At 34.1% G+C, this 21,855-nt stretch overlaps 1 protein-coding gene across 1 annotated transcript in view; it reads right to left on the reverse strand.

The window, feature by feature from the left end:
• Positions 1 to 523: 523 nt before the first annotated feature.
• LOC114066968 (CUB and sushi domain-containing protein 1-like) overlaps positions 524 to 21,855 on the reverse strand; it is a gene marked incomplete at its 3' end in the record, with an annotated part of 246,559 nt that continues 225,227 nt past the window's right edge. Inside the window, exons 3-4 of the mRNA XM_027902086.1 lie at positions 14,146 to 14,340; positions 524 to 731 (exon numbers count right to left, since the gene is read on the reverse strand). Coding sequence (XP_027757887.1) covers positions 524 to 731; positions 14,146 to 14,340 — 403 coding nt within the window. The remainder of the gene's footprint in view (positions 732 to 14,145; positions 14,341 to 21,855) is intronic.

Raw genomic sequence — 21,855 nt, forward strand, 5'->3', positions numbered from 1 at the left:
ACATTAGCTAACATAAGATGCTAATACTTTCATACATAAGAATATGCAGTAAGACTAAATCATAACCTGTTTAGAATAAGATGGCATCTCTTAGATGTCTATATATTCCTGTTTTACTGTGAGGTTGCCTTTTGCTCATGACTTTCATCATCAGAGTACAATATCACAATAAGCTGTTCAAACCACAACATCAGAAAATGTTCTTATATCAAGTTTAAATGTGTAACATCAATAAATGTTCTGTTACAGATATACCTCTTGAAGGTGGAGGGAATTTTTTTTTTTTAGTTCTGAAAAGTGAAAGGGTCCAAAGAAAATGCCTAAAAAATGTTCATTAACAACATGTAGAAAATATCTTAAATATCCTCTAATATCTTTCCAAATAGGCACCAAAAAAAAAAAAAAAAAAAAAAAAAAAAAAAAAAAAAAAAAAAAAAAAAAAAAAAAAAAAAAAAAAAAAAAAAAAAAAAAAAAAAAAAAAAAAAAAGAATAACGTGAGATCTTTACAATATCTCTGACTTACCATATTGATGGTGCTTCTGTTCCACTGATCTCTAAGAAGTCATATCCTTCCTCTAACTGGAAGTCAGTAAAGACCAAAGCAATGGTGTCTCCTGGTTCAGCCAATATGGTCCAGGTACAATCAGCATTATTTTCATACTCAGAAGGGAAGTGCGGACTTGAAATGGTTCCACTTGTTCCACGTAGTGTTCCTCCACAAGCTCCTTCAGCTGATGAACAGAATATCAAATAACAGTGAAACTGTGCTTTAAACGAGTGAAACATCATCCTGGCTTCTGCCATAGCAAACTCAGCTCTTCTCTTTGCATAGAATACCCATAAATACGTGCACACACAGAAACAAAATATTATCCAGGTGAATGAAATGAATGGAACATTTTCTGGCTTCAAGCTGCAAAGGTTTTTGTTTTGTTTTGTTTTGTTTTTTTTTTACTTTTCCTTATTGATGTCACTTTAGCACCAGGCTAAGCAAGAATGAAGGTTAGCAGAGACACCTAGCATGAGCCAATTTGGAGAATCTGGTTCTGTGAAAGTGTGCACAGAACAAGCCTAAAAAAGAACTGGGTAAAAAAAAAAAAAGCACAGAAATACACTTAGTCTCTCTGTGATACAAATTTAGAAATATTAAACATTTCTTTCTAAATACCTCTCTCACTCATTTCTTATAACTACAAAGAACGGAAGAAAAAATATTCTTATAGATTTAAGTGAACTCCTAAACCAGAAAGCAATAATAAAACCACACTATCCTTTCTTGGATTTTTGTTCTGAATCAGGATCTACACAGATGGCAAATGAATGTAGAAGGTTTTGTTGCCAGATGAATCTTCCAAGGTTCATTCACCATCATATATATTTTTATTGGTTATTATCAAAATTTTTAAAAAATACAGAGCATAGAAGGATAATCTTTAAAAATATGCTGATTATTAGTAGCATTTGGTTTTAAAACATACAACTAATACCCCCAAGAAAATATGTTATCCATACAATTCATTGGCATGAGAAATTAAAAATTCATCAAGTGGTTTTTGGTGTTTTATAATTGTCTATAAAAGCTAAAGCAATAGTATTTAAAAATACTTCTGCATAGGTGAATGACTAGAAGAGAAGCATTTCATATTTATCATCTTTAGTTATTGCTATTATCATTACATGCATCCTATAAGTGCACGTGAGGATTTGAAAACAAAGAACTTAGAAAGGTGCATAACACAAGGAACTTATAGTCTAATTAGCATAATAACTAAATAGCTAATTAAGACAACAGAGGGGTAGAACTGCTCTTCTCAATCACAATTGAAAGCCTGTCAATGAAAGCGAGTTTTAAAGGAAGATTTGAAGGAAAAAGGATTCATGTGAATCAAAGGAAGAAGAATACTGTGGTTGGATGTTTAAAAAAAAAAGGAGATTGTTAAAAGAGGATAAACAGCTAATAAGTGACTGAAATAAAAGAAAGAAAGGCAGAAACAGAATAATTTCTTTAATGTTTAAGTAATCTATGATTATTAATTTGACTAAAAGGAAGGGAGAGAGCTGATGAAGGGTTCAAACACTTCTACATGCAAAGTAAATTTTGATATACAGAAATGTAACATAACCTTGGCTACCAAGGCCTTATTGATTTCATTTCTTGTCACACAAATTTTTCAGAGGAGGTAAGTCTTTTCAGTAAATTCCATATTTTACTTTCTAGATCCTGATATTTATGATTTTTTTTTTTTTAATGGAGGAATAAAGGTGAAATAGATCTACTCTTCTAATAGATTTCTTTTTGTCTGTGAAACAGGCCATTTCTGTGATTCCTTCCTCAATATCTGGCTTTTTGTATGGTGAATACTGAAAGGGCCATTGTGCCTCTGAGGAATGGAAGGGGTAAGGAACGGAAAATTAAAGAATCAGAGATAGTCTAGGATCAGAGTCAAATTTCCTGGTGTATAATATATGCAAGGATTAAAATAATTTGAAAACTACTGTAAATCTATAATAAATCAGAAAGAGGAATTATTGTTTGATTTACACTGATATCTAGAATGACTCTTTTTTCATGTTTTTTGTTGTGGTGGTTTTTTACTTTTTTTTTTAAATTGAATAGCTTTCTAATACTTCATTTATCATCATCCAACCTAGCAAAGAAAAACAAATTTACTTCATGCATTCTGTGCCAGTACTTTTAGTTTCATTAACTAAATCATAACAGTTCAACCTGTATTCTTGAAAACCAGCAAGCAGACTTTTCCCATCCAGAGTAACCAGCAAGTTACACAAAATCCCAAGTCAGCCATAACTCTTTGGTACTATCTGCTGCTGTTAAATTTTGTTATGACAGCATTTTCAGTTACACCATTGCCCACTGTGTTTATACTGACATTAAGTAACATGCTAGTGGTAATTAAAATCCTACTCACTGTTCCTTCTGTAGAGCCCTTGAATAAGCTTTGAGCTCTAAAGCTCTGAATTTTACAGCTGACAAGTAGTTTATTGTTTATGGCAATCATGTGCAAATTTCTAAATTTATACACTATGAATTACCAATGAGAGCCAAAGGAACTCAGGCTGCAACAGATATATGCCCAGAGGGATGCCTAGGTTTTTAACCTATTTATAACACCATTTTGAAGAGGTTTGCATGAAATCAAGTTAGCCCAGAAATCAAAAGGAAACAGTAGTCAGGTAGGTAAGACAACAGAAACCAACTTGAATAAGGGAGTTAGTGTTTTTTCTCTTGCTGATGTGGATCTGCAAGGGAGGACCCCAGCAAAAGCACCTGTTTGTGGGATTTGCCTTTTTTTTTCCTCTGACATATTTCTCATGTTCCAGGAGCCTATATTTTGGGAATTTCCTTCTTCATAAATGAAACACAGGCCACGAAAACCAGACTGTTGAATACTAAAGCATAATACATTGCCTAAGAGTGAGCACAGGCAGGCAGGATGTGGCCACACTGCTCAGATAGTAGCTAACAAACTGTCTGGACTTAAGCTGTGTTCACCTGCTGGTCAGAGCTAGTTGGTCTCCTTGGGCTGACAATGATTTTTGGCCATGGCCTTCCCTATGTTATGCTTTTGAGAGAGTGAAAACAGTGCTTGGGAATCTTAATGCATTGCTGTGCTTGCAGTAATTTGATAGCAGATAGTGCCTGAGGCTTCGTGAATTCAAACTCCATGTGATTTACAAATTGTAATTTAAAATGTGCAAGTAATTAATTCTAAACATTTATGGTTATTTTCATGTTGTAAGCAACTGCACAAAATGCTGTTTGTATCAGCATAAATGACTACTTCAAGTATAAAGCTACAAATATTTGGATTTCTCCGTAGTCAGGAATTAAGTGCTCTGAATTTAGAGAATATGCATTTCATATAAAGTGCACATGCAAAAACATATGGTTGGCACCACTTGACAAAAAATATGTATACTGTATAGATGTGTAGCTTGGATAAAACAGATAAACATACCCATCAAGTTTATGTACACAAAAAAATCAAAAGTACCAATGAGGAACCATGGCAGTCAATGAAAAACCTTTCATTTTTCTTCAAACTAGAAAGAGTAATTTCATCAAAAATAATAATCTGACAATTTTGGTAAACTGTTTTGCATAAATGAGTTCTTGTTACAAGCGAGAAGCAAGCCTTGCTAAGCCTATAGCCAAGGATATGGTAACAACAAACCCAGTATCTTTAGAAACCTCCCCTTAAATTGGTTTAGGTATCTTTTGAACATTCAATCATTTTTACAAGGCTTTCCTCTCCTCACCAAACAAATGATTTCCAGAATACACTGTTCTGTATTCTATATGTCTTTTTTTTAATACAAAAAAATGATAAAATGTATATGCAAGCAAAGTAATGTTTATTGCATAACAAAAAAACCCCGACCTTTATACCCACCTAACCTTTCAAAACCAATTTAGAATCTGAATGTGAAGGATTGGAACTGGCTATTCCACTTTATAATGAAAAGTCCTCATGTGAAAGATCATATAACCATGTTACTCTTGCAACATAACTGACAAAAAGATATTTGTGACTTAAAGCACAACCTTAATAGTAATAAAGATTTTTTTCTTATGTCATTAGTAGTCATTTCCTTACCTCTTTATCACTAGCAACAGAATAGATGCAATTAAAAACTTCAGTGATATTTTATAAATTATCATCAAATGACATATTGTCATCTTGAGTCACATTTTATAAGTTTTATCAGTTAAAGAAAACTGGAGCTTTAAAGGGTTCTAAATAAACCATAAGCATAAATTATTTATCATGCCTTACTAAAAGTATCATTAAATTAGTTCTTTCTTTATTGAGGCTGGAGACCAGTTCCATTGAGAGAGATCTGGGGGTCCTGGTTGATGGCGAGTTGAATACGAGTTAGCAGTGCCCTGGCAGTCAGGAGGGTCAGCTGTGTCCTGCTCTGCACTGGTGCAGCCTCACCTTGAATACTGTGTGCAGTTTTGGATGTCTCAATATAAGGACATCAAACTATTAGAATGTGTGCAGAGGATGTTTCGAGGGCGAGACTTAGGAGGAGAGTCTGAGGTCACTTGGCTTGTTCACTCTAGAAAAGGTCGAGGGATGATCTTATCACAGTCCACATCTTACTCAAGGCAGGCAGCAGAGAGGGAGATGTTGATCTCCTTTATCTTATGACCAACAACAGGACAGAAGGGAATAGAATGATGTTGTGTCAGAGGAAGGTCAGACTGGGCATTAGAAAAAAGTTCTTCACTGAGAGGGTGGTCAGTCACTGGAACAGGTTCACCAGGAACCAAGCCTGTCGGGAGTTCAAGGAGCATCTCAATGATGCTCCTAGTCATATGGTTTTATTTTAGGTAGTTCTGCAAGGACCAGGGAGTTAGAGAAAAGGATCCTTATGGGTCCCTTCCAACTCGAGACGTTCTGTGCTTCTATGATTTATTCAATTCCTCATTAAAATTGGTATTTTTCTGTAGTTCATTTGTGAAAAAGTAGATAATTGTACCTCATTTAATCTTCAGTACAAAGAACACATGAATGGTTACCTTCACAAACACATGCTTTTTGTATTTGGGAAATGGTTAATATGAAGAGCTAGTTAAATGAATTTTTTAAAACAGGACTTTGAAATTACCATTTTAAAATGTCTTAAAATTTTAAAGTGTCTTACTGACAAAAAGTCTAAAAACAAGCCATAGTATATCAATGACAACTTTAAAAATAAATTTTAGCATGTCAGTGCCAACTGTCAAGCTGCTAAAGTGTCAGATTCATAATGACCAAAAACATCAGAAAGTATTACATTCATCAGATAACTAATTTACCTCCCTTAGTTCCAGCAGTCAGCCAGCTCTTTAACCATAAAAATATACACCTCTGCTTGCTTATCTCCTTTACTATTTTAGATTAAAACCACCACAGATGTTTACAGACTTTATTTTGAATAGGTAAAAACCAACACCTGTGCTTCTTTTCTGTTTTATAAAAACAGAAACTTGTCAGAAGTTGTTGTTTGTTTTTTTTCTTTCATCACTTGAATCCAGATGTACTGCATCCCAAATAAATGCTCTAATCAGTTTGCCTTCCTTTCTCAATTTCTTCTATTGCTGTTGATCAACTTCACATAAATTAAATACTCATTAGAGCATGCATCTAAGATCAATTTTATTTCTCTCTAAATAGTTATCAAAGGGCACTTCAAAATAATTGGGATTCCTCTTTAAGTGGAATGGTAATTTTTTTTGTTAAAATTTCAGAAATTATTGTGGTTTAGGAAAACAGTGTCTGTTTCACATATATTAAATGATAAGATTTCTCACATCAAGTTAACAGTATGTACAAAAAAGAAATATGAAAATTGTTGCAGTTTGTTTAAGGACCTATGGGTAACCATTGCAGCTGTAGATGAACATTTTATCTTTGAGATTTCAGTGAGCTTGATCTAAATGACCCCAGTAGGGTAATCCTATAGTTATGGGTCCTGACAATTTTGGACTCAGATGGGTAGTCTTGTACTGGTCATTTTTAATTTGTAAATATTGTGCTTAATTTAGTAACCTTTAATTATTTAATCTGTCATATCTGTTTGTTATGCTACAAAGACCTATTTCTCCTCCATCCACTCTGGGCAGGATATCTCATCTCACAGTCAACAAAGCTATAAATTTCAAACAATACAAAAATAGTTTGCTAACTTGACAGAAAAGTTCATTTATTAACTGATAGTTTGTATTTGAGCAAACTTGAAATCAAAACTCCCACTTGGCCATAATTTTGATGCAAAAACTTGGTTTTTGGTTAAGAAGTTCAAAATTTAGTCAGAAGTAACCTCATACTCCCTCTTCCACAGAAACAAAAAATCAGTCTTCTGCATATCTTGTAAATATTATCTTCTTTTTCAATTAAGTATCCTAAGCTGTTTTCCAGTGATATGATTATCCTTCACTTGAGAGTATATTTTTGACACTGATAATGATCCCTTAAAGCAACAATCTACAACAAATTAATCGTAAAGCCCTAATTTTATAGCAAAAGAGAAATGGGTGAATTCTTTGAGAGCATTATTAATGCTCTCATTAATGACTGTTGCAAATTTCACATTTTTTTTTTATAATTAGAAAAGTTAATCCAAGTATTCCCAGAAGTCTACAGGCAGTTATGAAATCCTTCATCTTTTTATGACTGTCCCTGAGGTTTGTTTTTCATTTTTAGTAAATGAATCTTCCTCTGACATTAACTGTGCCTATGTACCTAATGGTCAGACTGAAGGTTTGGGTTTTATTCTTTGAATTTACTGCATCATTCTGGATACCTCTGCTGTGTTTTCATTGTACAATTTTTCTCATATTTTCACTTGTTCCCATCTTCCATGCACATTATTTCACAGATCAACCTCTGACTTAACATCTTTTCATTTTTTTTATCAGGTCCCTCCATACTTGACTAGTAACAACGAAGTTTTTTCCAAATTTCATCTCAATGTAAACATTGCACCAATTCAGATTATTCTAAAAGGGAATATAATTGCTCAGACAGGAGTAGACTACGTCACTCTAAAAATTAGATTTAGGAAAATATTTCAATTTTTATCATTTAATGTAATGTTAATAAGCAGAATTATTGGGAAATATTATTTTATTTCCTTTTTTAAATATTTATTTTAAATTATAAATATGAACAAATTATGGGATTTGCATATTTTTTCCTCCTCCTTAAACTTATAAAACCATATATAGGAATAGTTGTGCTTTCGGAAGAATTTGTAACGGGAAAGCTAGAAACTTATTTTCACTTAGGAAGCCTGCAGTGCCCTCTCAAGAGGGTTATATGTTGGGGTTTTTTTCCCTTCTGCAGAGACAGTTGTGTTTTCTCTCTCTCTCTCTGCTATGCCAGAGAGAGATAACCTTAACAGACATGTACAGAGGCCTTGGGAAGGTGGGGGAGAAACAGAGAGGATACTAAAGGCCCTGGAGAGGGTGGGAACTTGCCTTTTTCTCCCTGGGACCCAGTGCTTAACAGCACTGTGGGGTATTTATAAGTTTATAGCTTATAGTTTATAGTTTATATAAGCCTTCCAAATAAATTTTTGGATTCTTTCCACTGCCTTAGCATTTCTGAGGATACCTTGTCTAAACCTCAGAGGGTGAGAAGAAATTACATCAGAGAATTACTTGCTGCCTTACAAGGTATGGGTAACACCAAAAGCATCATTTTCTCTTTACTAGTTGTTTAAAAAATATCAGCTCTGAATCTTTTTATTCAGTTTATTTTACTCTACAGTGAATCAGAGACTCTTCTTCCTTTGTCTCTTTATCTAGGAATATTTTTAATTTTTATTTAATTTTTATTTTTATATGTAAAATACATATTTTTCACCAAAATATTTCTGCAATAATATTTCTTAAGTCTAAAACCTGGTTAATCGTTACTTTTTCTTTTTGGAACTTTCTGACATATGATCTCTTTTACTGGTTTGTCTTCTTTATTTTCACTCCAATAATTGGATGTCTTTTTAATGATAATATATTACATGTTCTTCCCTTCACAGTTATTTTCATTGTGAGAAAAAGCTTACCATTGTAATATCACTAATCCAATTTGTATTCCTAATGTTAGCTTCATAAAAATCTTGACTCATGCAACTATAATCAACTAGGGATTCTCAAAATTACTGAGAATTGAGAACCTAATTATACAAAGTTCATTTAGAAGTAGTCACATATCATAAATCAGCTATTAGGGGAACTACTGAAGAGAATGAAATTAACTTTCAAAATGTTTCAGACTTGTACTGCACAGTATTTCAACCTCAAGACAAAGAAGGTAAATGTTTAGGGTGACACTATTACGATATCTGAGAATGAGACAACAAAGAACTTTTAATTATCAGGGAAAAAAACCTATAAGAACAGGATTTAGGTGGGACATTGATTCTCTCTGAATATTTTAGTCAGTTATGTATACAATTTTTTTGCAGAAACTCATGGTATTTTCTGATTATCTTTTTATAGCAGAAAAGTCCATGCTTGGTCTTATTTACCATATGGAGAAACAGGACTAAATTGTAATAATTACCTTGTCTTTCAGGATTTACCTTTGAACTTTTCTCCAGGGACTGTTTTCTATTTTGGGGGATCTGGTTTTTGGTGGTTTTTTTGTTTGTGGTTTTTGTGGTGGTTGTGTGTGTGTGTGTGTGTGTGTGTGTGTGCTTTTTTGTTTCTTTGTTTTGTTTTGTTTTGTTTTGTTTTGTTGTTTGGTTTGGTTTTTGTTTGTTTGTTTGTGGTTTTTTTGGTTTGGTTTGGTTTGGTTTTGGTTTTTTTGTTCTGTTTTGTTTTGGTTTTTGGTGGGTTTTTTTGTGCGCGTGTGTGTGTGCGTGTGCTTTAATTGAAAGAAAACAGGAAAAAAATATCTTGACAGCCAAATTTTCAAACTTTCTAAAAATTGCACTGACTGCCCATGTGACTTCTGTTCAGAATTCATTCTAGGCCATCAACGACTCTACAGTACAGTTCATCTTCACCACTCTCACCATAGATATACTTTAAAAAGTAAACCTCTGAAACTGAGCAGTAGCTAAGAAACAAAATGGCAGATACAAGAGCCAATGTTGTCCTGCTGTTTACATCTCCCTTGAGACTCCGTAATTCACTAGGAATTCTTCTAGTAAAAACATCAGTTATAAAGTTAGAGAATGTACAAATTATTGGACATCAGCTTCTTAATGCTTCTGAAATTATTAAGCAACAGTACTCCAGAAAATAGTAATTTTTCAGCATCAGCAAAGCTAGGGAAGCATATCACAGAGAACAAGGCTGTTAGGATTTTTTAGTATATGAACCTCATAACTTTGTCTAATTCTGTTATACTATCTTGCATGTATGCCATGAAATTAGTTTATGATGACAAGAAAGAAGAATACCATCTGGAAACAAAACTGTAACAAAAGATGCTTTCACGGAAAAGATCAAGGTTCTTAGAGAAACAATAGAGGAACATTTCTTGCTTGAAGACATAGCGAATGGAAAGGGCTACCTAATGGCATATGTTCCAGACTGATAAAGTGAAATAAAATAAGGAACATCTAAAATCTCTCATCAAATCCATATTCCACATGAGCTCTAAAAATCCACTGAGGGAATGGCTGAGCTCACATAAATCATTAACTGTTAAATAAATTTTCTGTTATGTTCCTCATTTCTTGAAAATTTATACAGAATTATTTGGATTTCATATAAGTTCTACAGGAGGTTTAGGACCCCACTTGATCTTTTATTACTAGGTTTAATTCATAGAGTGACAAATTATGAACAAAATTTCAGTCCTGTTAAAGATATTTGTGTGCAGCAAACATTGCCAAACAGCATAATCTGCTGAAATACAACAAATATTTAGTAGGCACTAATGATATCTTGAACTTGTGACGTATATTTTTCTGAAACCTGTTTACTATGCCTTATTAGGAGGACAAAAAAACCACAAAAACATATAAGATCAGATACTGAATGGTTAGAAAATTTCTGTTTTCCTTCTGTTTTGGAGCACCAGAGAAAGAAATCTCTGTTGACTGCTGATTTAAACCAAAGACAAACAACAAACACTACCTAGAATTCTGCTGTTTTTTTGATTACTAACCCTTGTATTTGCTTTGGAGCACAGAAATTTATAAAATATTTCTTTGCTGTGAGGAGTTACATTATGAGACCCTTCAGTTAGAAGTAACCTTTACAAAATATTACATGATACAATAATTTCCCTTTGCTACTTATCCACATGTGTATGAATAATACTGCCAAGGGAGAGTGTGAGCAGTGGAGCGTCTCCAAAGGGCATAAGATTAGGGTGAAGAGCACAGGAGACCAGAGGGGTTCTCCTTAATAGAAGTGGAAAAGTTTGGATAGGAGTGTCAGATTCCTGCAGAAGAGCACTTGACTAAGGATCTGGTGCTGGGCAATAAGACTTTGACCTCTCTGACCACAGGGTCCTCTTCCAGGAATGAGGTCAGGAGGGGAGACATGGGATCTGCCTGGAGGAACAGGGCAACAGTTTTGTTGACCTGGTGAAGAGAGCTCTAAAGTACGTTTGTCAGGGACATAGGGCAAAACTATAAAGGCAAGTGGTTTAACAGACCCAGGAAAGAACATGTGGGAAAGGGCAATGAATGTTTCCCTCCCACCCTCAGAGAGAAACATGATTGGAAACCTAGTTGAAGTGCCTGTATGGAAAAACTGTGCATCATGTGAAGCACATTGCACAAACTGGAAGTGCATATACAGTCCCAGAATTGTAGTGTTATCAACATCAGAGACGTAGCGGGACAGTACACCTTACTGGAGGGCTGCAACCGATAGACTGACTCTCAGGAAATGCAGGAAGCAAAGGACAGGCTGCACAAAGTAAGATCTTGAATCAACAGAGCTCTCTCTGCTGTGCTACAAGCAACAAGCTCTTGAGCTCCTGCGGGATAGAGTAGGAATGAAGAGTCAAGAGAGAGGTCATTATGATGAATATCTGCTACAGACCATCTGATCAAGCAGTGATCAAAACCTTTAAAGTACTAGAAGTTTCACAGACACAGGATCTGGTTATCATCAGAGCCTTTAGTCATCCCCATGTCTGTGAATGACAGCATAGCAGAGAGTAAGTAAAGTAATAGATTTCTGAGGTCACTGTGAATAATTTTATTAACGCAGGCATTGGACAGGCTGACTAGGTGTAGGGAGCAAAGAAGCATACAAATAAGTCATATGCAACAGAGGCTTTGGTCACAGTAACCATTAGCAAAAAATCTTGAGGGAAGTGAGCAAGACAAGTTATAGCATCAACTCCTTGGGCTTCAGCAGAGCAGATTTTAACCTCTTTGTGAAATAGTAAAGTAGTGGGCCCAGCAGAGCTTGTTTGACTTCAAGGGCAGCTTCCTCAAAGCTTAAGAATGATGCGTCTATTTACGTACATATATATAGGCATAGCAGGAGGCTGCTGGGACTGAACAGGAAATTCCTGACCAAGGTGTTTAAACTGAAATGCGAAAAAAAATAAAAAACTCCAAACTAGTGCATGAAATGTGAAAAGAGGGACAAGCTACTTGAAAGGGAGATAGAATCATAGAATCATTAAGGAATAGAGTTACTTTTAAATCAAGTCAAACTGCCGACCTACCACCACCACCATGTTCAACATTAAACCATGTTGCTCAGGAATGCAGAGATTGAAGGGGGAAGGACAAAGCTCAAATGCATTAAACTGGTGAGGAATGGGAAGAGTAGTCATTCTAGAAACCATTCTATAGGTGGATCAACAACAAAAGTAAAATGAAGGACACAGTGGTCTGCTGCTTCAGTGGGATGAAGACGAAAAGCCTGAGGCACTCAATGTCCCCTATGTATGTCTCTTCAGTGGGCTGCCATCAGGTCTCCTAATTCTCAATAAAATGCAGAAGTTTTTTGAAGAAAAGTAGTAGCCACAGCACAGTAGGGACAATACAAGGAATTCTAGAAGTAAACAGGATATGTGTAAGTTCACGATACTTAACCACATGTCCCTAGGGGTTCTTGGTGTGCTACAGTGTGAAGCTGCACTGTGTCATATCTGGAAGGCTGTGACAATCCAAGGGTGATCCTCCATAACTGGAAAAAAAATAATTTTTCATTTCTCATTTTCAAAAAAAGCAAGGATTCTAGCAACTATCCATCTGTCAAGTTCACTTCAGATCTCCAGAAAATTGTGCTGAAAGTATTTATCAAAAACAAGCACACAAAGGAATAAAAGGTGAACAGGAACAGCCAACTTTTGCCAATATAAATAATTTACTACCTCACTGCTTTCTTTTATGAAAGGATTTAGCTTGATGCCAACCAAGTTTTCACAACACAGTTCTCCACTATGTCCTTGTAGACAAACTGACAGCATGTGGACTGAAGGGGTAGACTAATATGTGAGTAAAAATGTCTGGACAATCAGGCTGAGACAGTAGGGGCCAATTGTTTTAAGTCAAGCTTAAAGGTCAGTGGTTTGAAGCACTTCCTGAGGATTCAAAATGGGGTTGAATTTATATAATATGTTCACCGGTCTGGAGTATGAGATTGAATACACCCTGACCAGGTTTGCATATGGCACCTGCCATTCAGACAGACTTTCATGACAGGATTTGACAAACTGGAAGAATGAAAGAATTCTCATGACATTCCAAAACAGAAATACAAAGTCCTATACCTAGGACAGGATCATCACATGCAAAAAATATTTGCTAGGTGGCAGCTCTAACAGAAAGGACCTGAAGTCCTGGCGAAACAGGAGCTGAGTCTGTGATTCACTTCTGCAGCACTGAAAGCTTGCCTTGTATTGGGTTGCATGAACAAGAACATGGCAGCTTAAGAGAGAGAGAGAGTTGGAGCTCATCTGCTTGAAACTCAGCAGGTCCCATCTGAAATGCTTTGTCCGCAGTAGGTCCTCTAGTACTAAAGAGACACTGACATTGACAGACTAGACGGAAATCATCAGGATGCTGAAAAATATGTTGTATGAGAAAAGAGGATGAAGAAAATGGATTTTTCTGCCTGGACAAATGGAGGCTAAGTGGAAATCTTACTGCACTCTTTAGTTTAGGAAAAATGGAACCAGAATCTTTTCATAGACTCACAACAGAAGAAGAAGAAATAGACATAATCTATAAAATTCTAATATAAATTGGCCATGAGAATGAGGGCAGCTAGGTACCATAACGGGTTTCCAGAGAGGCTTCAGAATCTCCATCCATGGACATATTAAATTTTCAACTGGGCAATCTGAGTAATCTGACACAACTTTGAAGTTATCCACGGTTTGAACAGGACTGGGACTCAAAGAGACTGGACCACCTTTCAAAGTTTACATCATTGAAGTTTTTTCCTGGCAGAAAGTTTCCAAACCAGGAACTTTAAAAATCATTTGTCAGGTCATGCCCGGCAAATTGACGTAGCTAAGCCCATGTAAATGAAAAGGAAAAAATAAAGATAAATAGATAACATCTGGAGAGTTATTGTTTTAGTTATTACACTTTTAAATGTAGTATATTTTTAGACATTACATTAGTACACATAAATTTAGAAAGTAAAAAAAAAATCAAACCACCTCAAAATAAATTAATTTAATCTGCCTTCATTTTTACCTCTGCAAAAAGGAACTGGAAAATCCCATGATGCACCATTTCCAGGACTCACAATACATGTCAACATGGCATGGCCTTCTAGGATGTAACCAGAGATACAGCTATATCGGATTTTATCACCAATGTTGAATCTTGTTCCATGAAGTACTCCTTTAGGTATTTCTCCTGGGTTGCCACACGTATGACTAGGTAACACTGTCAAAATAGAAAAAAAGAAATATGTTAGTTAAAATTTGTAGAATTAAGTAATAAATTCTTGTCCAACAATTATAATTAATTATTTGGCTCTGGTTTTGATGTTGTTTTTTGTTTACTTGTTCATCTGTTTGTTTAAAACAATATTCCTTACACATATTAGGCGAAATTAGATTATGAAATCTACTTACACAAAATATTTCAGTTTATAAAAGACGTCATCATTTTCAAAGCTAATTTCAAACTCAGTTCATGATTTAACAGTCCTTCAATGAAGTTCCTTACAAATTTATTATCAAGAAAAATGTCCTACAAATCTTGCTTCTTTTCTTAGAATGGAGTAAAAGAACTTTTTATTTAATTTTATTTTGTAAATATTGCAAAAATATTCATACAATATAATTATGGATGCAGGTTGTAGAAAGCCCTTTATGTAGAGTTTTCATTTAAGTGGTGAAATAGTATTTTTAAAAAAAATCTAATTACCTGGTCTCTGACAGTAAATTAAAGTCTCAAGTACATAAAAATGTTAGTTTTTGTCTTTAGTTTCAAATTAGTCCAGATTCTAGAAAATAAATTAAGTCAATATTTGTTAAAATAAACAAGAAATATGAAGGGAACTAGGCAATAACATTAGGAAGATATGAATAGACATATTTTCCTTTATTGCAGAAATTTACTTCCATTTGTAAACATTAGTTATTTGAAAGAGATTGTCTGAACGAGTTATCATGTTGAAGATGATACCCCTCCACCTACAAAACCCAGAAGTATGTGTAGGGGAGGAGGAAAATGGAATTGATTTTGTTGTTAAAATTCTTTGAAATTAATTAATGGCACGCTATTCCTTTCATGGAAGTAGTACAAACCATAATTATTTAATTTTCTTTAGAGAAGAAATTCATCATGAACAGAGCACAGAAGATAAACATCCTCATCAGAGAAATGGTGGTCTGAAAAGCTCACATATAATTCAGGTATTGTGTCAGAAGCCATATGTTTCATGAACAAATTCTTTCACTCCATACTCCTCTCTTTCCTTACTCTATCCATGTGCAGAATAAACCATACCAACCTCACTAACATGCATGTTGAGAGAATTTATTACTCGATACATGCATATCCTCTGAGTGCTGTAAAGCATTATATCAAAATATCAATACTAACTAATCCCTATTATACAACATAAGTTTAATTATTGAATGCATACCCTTAATGAGTTACTCAAACAGTCACACTGGCATTTAAATGATAGTAAATGAACTTAATTTACAACCCAAATTATATAACAAAATGTTGAAAAGGCCAAAAAACATAAAGATAAAAAAATTATACTGGAGAACACTTTCACTTACAACATCATTTTATGAGAAAAATGCCAAAATATTCTATAAATATTAGCAAGAAAACAAAAGCCACATAACAATCTAATGAATGATGAGTTAGACATGTTCTACTAATGTTGCAGATCAAAGATTTAAGACTCCTGTGCATGACAGGAACTACTTAAGATTGTTGTGCGAATAGCTATCAAAGATAGAAGCAAACATGATGACATCTGGCTTATTTTGTTCTGTTTCAGCAGAGATAATAGAATAGGGTATTTATTTTTATGTACTCATTCACATCAGAAAGAAATCCGTGTTTAATTCATGTACACGAGAAAGAAATATAAAATAAACTAAAGAAAAATATTTTAAGACATCAGAAGAATTGGAATAAATTAAAGATACTGATTTATATTCCAAAAAGTTGAAAACAATGATCCATTATAAGTTACAGTATATATATGCTATTGTATGATTTTAGCCTCTCCTGGCAAACTTTCCCCTTTTTGCTGCTTTAGTCATGATAGATTAACACAGGCAATTGTGCAATAGAAGTCAAAGAAATAAAAATTTGTTATCTGCTTTGATACAGGAAAATACATGTAACACTCTTTATGTTATTTTCAAATGAAAATTTTTTCACAAAATACTGTAAAATGAAGTAGTGTCATTAAATGATCTGGTGCATGCAGCAAAAATTTATACAATCCAAAACTCAGCATTTATTTTTATGAGGGGTTGTGCTATCAGAAAAAAATGCATTATTCAAAGCTATTACGACTTCTGACAAACTGTGTTCTCGAGGAATGCACATTACAGCAAATCTACATCTGCCATATACATGATAACTGTCACTGCCTAACTGTTGAAATTCTATTGCAGAAATTCAGTCTTCTATTTGTGTAAATAAGGTCTCCTACAATATGATGTTTAGCTGCATCTTCTTACCACTACATTTGTCAAGAACTCAAGAAAATATAGTACTTGACATCCTGAAACTGGCACACATATTACCACAACTTCCTGAAACCCAGTAAAAGATGAGTGATCTGAGAATGACACCCATGTTCAATAATACATATAATAGTTCATGGGATTTCACCTCTTGTCAAGATCAAGCATTCAACTACATTATTTATGTGTTTTTCTAAAACTTTGATTGAAGTATATTGAGGTAGCTGCAAGGTTTCATCTGCACAGACTTTACTGTTTCCAGTCTAGACCTAAGATGAATTATCCTTTGAAGGTTCCTAACAGTGATCAAAATAGTTTAATGTTTGGATTATGACAGTTCTAGCTGACCAAAGCTATCATATACACCCTTCAAGCTTTAAATTCATTGCCAAGTTTTCAGTAAAAGACCCATATTTGTCTGTAGTGTTACTGAGGTCTACTGTTAATAAGACTGAGAATCTGCAGTCACAGATGGTTGATTCATGAAATAATTTGATGTTCAAGATGTATTGAGAACAATTATGAACTATACTTTTAAGGTAATGGTTTTTTTATATAGAACGAACACTAGAGTGGTCTCAGCATGCTTCATCTCATTTTTTTCTTCATCCAAGTCCTTTCCAGTTTTGGAAAAAAAATTTAAAAAAAATACAGTGTTTGGAAAAGAATCTGTTTAGTCTTAGTATTCAGTCTTAGCAAAAATGTGCACTGAGATTGCCAAGCAGGTTCATCTCCAAAGAATTCCTCCTCAAGTATCTATCTTCATCATTACAACAGACATGCTTGTGTGTATGCTTCACTTCCTAGCACAGATCAGTCTGAAGAATTGTTTATTAGTTAAGATTTATTAAAGAAATTGAAGCTAAAAGATAGGCCTTCCTCATAGTTCACCTATATCTTCCTAGACAGAACTGTTTAAAAAGTACACATGATCAAAATCCATAGTGAAATTTATCAATTAAATGCAAAGGTTTAACTCCCTATTTAAACTAACTATGCATGTTGCATATTTATTTTTTTTTAGAAATTTATTAAAATCTTTACAATCTATACGCTAAAACGTGACACTAATATTCATTATCAGACAGAGGCAAAAGGCTACTTCACAGCAGGACTGTTAAAAATAGTAGAGAAATTGTACCATTTTTGATGATATATGAAGGTTATTAAATAAACTCATATTTAAAAAAATTACTCATTCTTGGCATGTATCAGGATATTCATTCATACAGCCTTTTCAAGACTCTTTCTAAAGCTAAATTGCATATATATTTGCAACACAGGCCATTTGAAAGCATATTGACCGCACCTTAAATTTGGTAATCCTTTGCTTTCAGTTATGGAAAGTTTCCCTAATTTTTTTTTTTTTTATGGATTAGATTTTATCATCTCCCCATTCTGATTTACGATGAGAGAGAAATAGCCTAAAATTAAACAGTAGTGGTTGATAATGAAAAAAACCAACCAAGATATAAATGGTACCTGTCACTGAACTGAATAAACTTTTGACGGACTGTTCTATTCCACCCAAGTTTTCTTACTATGGTATTCACAATAGAATGAAAGATTATTTAAATACGCAATAAGTAATGCCTACACATTTTTCATGTATTCACTTCAAACCTACCGTGGCATTGTGACAACTACTGGCAACATAATGTCCTGCTTTGGGGTTTTTTTTTCTACTTTGGTTAAAAAGGTCAAGTTTAAAAAAGATACTTTCTAATAAATTTTGAAGGATGTGAGGTCTCTGGCATCTGAAATCCTACTAATTGTTACATGAATATGGCATTTGAAATCAATCATAAAATTAACTTCTGAACCTTTGCTGAGGTAGGTATTCAGAGGCTCAGTTTGACAATGATTTCAGGAGAACATAACTGATCTCTTTTTTTTCTCAGATGTCACAATCATCAACTAGATTGCAAAGATTGCCTAGAGGCCTAAACAGCAAAAAGTTCACACTGCTTATGTCAGTTAAAATAACAGTTTCTGTGAATCAGTTGCTCAGTTTTTCTAGGGCACACACAGCAGTTGGAACTTGACAGCAACAATGGAGAAAGCAGCCTAACACCAATTAAGAAAAATAGAAAGGGGAAAGAAGAAAGGAAGGAACAAGGTGAATGTTTTTCCTCCATTTATTTCCATTTATTTACAAAACTTTATAAGGATATATTCTATTTGTTCTTTTTCCTGCTCTTGCTGAAACAGCTGGAAAAGTTTTCCATGTTACACCTAAGTTTAGCCAAATGCAAACTTCCTGACTTTTTGCTGTTCCATAGTCCCTCTTTTACAGTCCCCTATGTACCTTCTAATACTACCTTAAATTGGTGGCCACAGGCAAAACCATATTCAAAAGAAAAAGCACAGGTTAGGAGGAAGTCGGATAGTCCCTTGATACCACTGACAGCTTTGAAATGACAACACTGGGAGGAATTTCAGAAGTTCTGTGGAGAAAATCTGGGTTACAGAAAATTTCAGGGCATATGTCAAGATGTTCATCAGATGTGATGCACAGCCCACGATAGCCTGTCCACAGGGTTACAGTAAGTGTTGCGTTTAGTGGTTTCACATGTAAACAGAAGATATACATTCAATTGTATCACAGAATCACAGAAGAAAATAATTTTTGAGGAGAGTAATAACTATACCCATTATAAACAAAGAACAAAATAAATTACAAAACAGGAGATGAAAAAATGCTAATTTTTCCTGCAAGAGTGACACTCAAACTAAAGTCTCTGTTCCAATTCAGGAAAACAACTTCATTTCAAAAGGAACTTGGGGGAAAAAAATTAACAGTCATGCAAAAAAGGAAAAGTGCTGTACTGAACAGAAGATGGACTTAGATATTTATATGAATATATATGTAAAAGTATTTAATAAATCTATTTTTGAAATAATATAATGCTTTTGCCTAAGGTCTAAGTAATGAAATTTGCCTTGAAAAACTAATCCTAAAGAATTCTGCAAAACTATACTTGCCATTTATACTTAGAAAAAGACTACAAATCAATATCTTTGATTTCTTTTGAGTTCCCAGTGTCTTACATTAAACTTCAATATGGAAGATTTTGACATTTCTTTTTTAAATAACTCCAAATATTGAATCAATTTGAAAGTATGTAATATTTCACTGTCAATTTATTAAACAACTTTGTCCTTTCTATTTCCAGGAGCTATGTACAATGAATAGTTAATTATCTACTAGGTCTGATTTCTACATTTTCGAGGAACAATGCAGATGTAGGTGAGAGAAAAGCACTGTGACAGAAATGGCGCAATGCCACCCTTTGGAAAATTATTCTTCATGCTTAAAACCAACACGGAAAACTTCCTTAAATGGAAATTATGCTTTTTTGAAAGCAAAAGAGACAAAGAAGCTAGAGCAGGTTGCCTAGACAATATCCAGTTTGGTTTTTAGTATCTTGAAATACGAAACCCCCACAGACCGTCTGGGAAACTTGCTGGACACGCACTATGTTGTCTAGGTCGTCAATGAAGACATTAAACATCACTGGCCTTAATAATGGACCATTTTGTACTTCAGCAGTGACGGAACTCCAGCAAACTAAGTATCTTTACAAGGTTTTAACTTTCACTTCAACAGTAGGTTGCAAAAGCTAACATGGAGTCACTAAGGGTAAATCATCCACAGTTTTCACCTTAATTCACCCCAAAATGAAAAGAGGAAATTTTTCTCAACTCCTTAAGTACAAAAGATCATGATCAAAATCTACTTCTACAAGGTTAGTACCAAACTGTTTGCCACTGGCACATATGCATATATACACACCCATACAGACACAATTAAGCTGGGTAAGCTTTAGTCTGCAAGTTATCTAACATCATAAATTAACATCCTTCTTAAAAATTATTTCATCAAAAATTAATGCATTTCATTAGGTTTACTCTAAGGGAAGGAAAAGTTCACTCACAGAAAGAAAAACATGTAAAGTGCATATTCATGGAATATCTGATAATTAAGCCATATTTACGCTACAAAGTGTCAAATGTAACATTCTAAGAATCTACATTGTACAGATATGTACATATTGCAGCATCAAACGTTGCCCATTATTTATCTGCTGGCAATTTTTTTGTTCAGTCTGCCTTTGTTGGACCTACTTGTGATTATTTTGTCCTAAATAATCCAAACAAACAAACAAAACCCCACAGCCTTATTGGCCTACAAAAATCAAGGTGTTGTGCTTATTATTGCTATTTAGAAAAATAGAAACCCGTATTTTCATACAATCCCGGGATAAGAGGAAATCTCTTTCCTGTTATGTGCTGATTTCTGTATTTGTGCACACATAAATCATTACAATATTTTCTAGATAAAATATTTGGATGGACTGTATAATTTCGGAAAGATATAGCTTTCTTGTTTTACAAGTATTTATCTAACTGTGTCTGTCCATCTTTAAGGATGTACAAAGTTGTACTGAATTGAAAGCTATGAAAATCATTTAGGAGTATGCAGTAACTTTAAAACTTTAACATATCTTTCACACTGAGATTGATATTTTAATTTTCTTTTGCAGGTAATAACCTAAGGTTGATGGATTTTATTTTTAGCGTGTTTACTTTTATCATGTAATAAATGTCTTGCTGTTGTTACAAGACCATAAAAGTCAATATCGTACAAACAATGCCAGAAAACTCTCAAGTGCAAAAGCAATCTGAAGTTAAAGGTAAAACTTTCTATTTCCTCATATCTATTTCACCTCAGATGTACTACTCACTTTCCTAGATGAACGGAGAACAGTGAGCTATATTTCGAGTTTTTAGATCTCTCTTCTTGAAAGAGGAGGAGAACAAGTGGAGCATGACAGTCCAGGCCAAAGCTATGAAAAGAATTTGAGGCTGGGCAAAATTTATAAATGGAAACTTTTCCAGCTATCAGAGATCAAAAGTATCTAGTCATTGTCTTAAAAATATCAAAATAATGCCCTTCCATCTCCTCTAAAAAGTTCAGTGCATTCTGTGGTCTGTCTTCCAGTTTGTCAGTATGATCATCACAAGTGTGTGTAGTATCTGCCCTTCTCATTCTGAGAAAGATTGTGATGATCTGCAATGAAGGAACTCCTGTTTTCCTAACTGTCCTTCCACAGAATTACTTCCAAACTGTCAACAAGAAAAGTGTAACTGGAAGACAACATCTAGCTCATCATCTCATGTATGATAACAAAAAAACCCAAGAAAATATCCTTTTTAACGTGGCCATTTT

The sequence above is a fragment of the Empidonax traillii genome, unplaced genomic scaffold, assembly GCF_003031625.1.
Source record: "Empidonax traillii isolate 1590-97213 ecotype Southwest subspecies unplaced genomic scaffold, ASM303162v1 scaffold838:size422897, whole genome shotgun sequence".
NCBI lineage: Eukaryota > Metazoa > Chordata > Aves > Passeriformes > Tyrannidae > Empidonax > Empidonax traillii.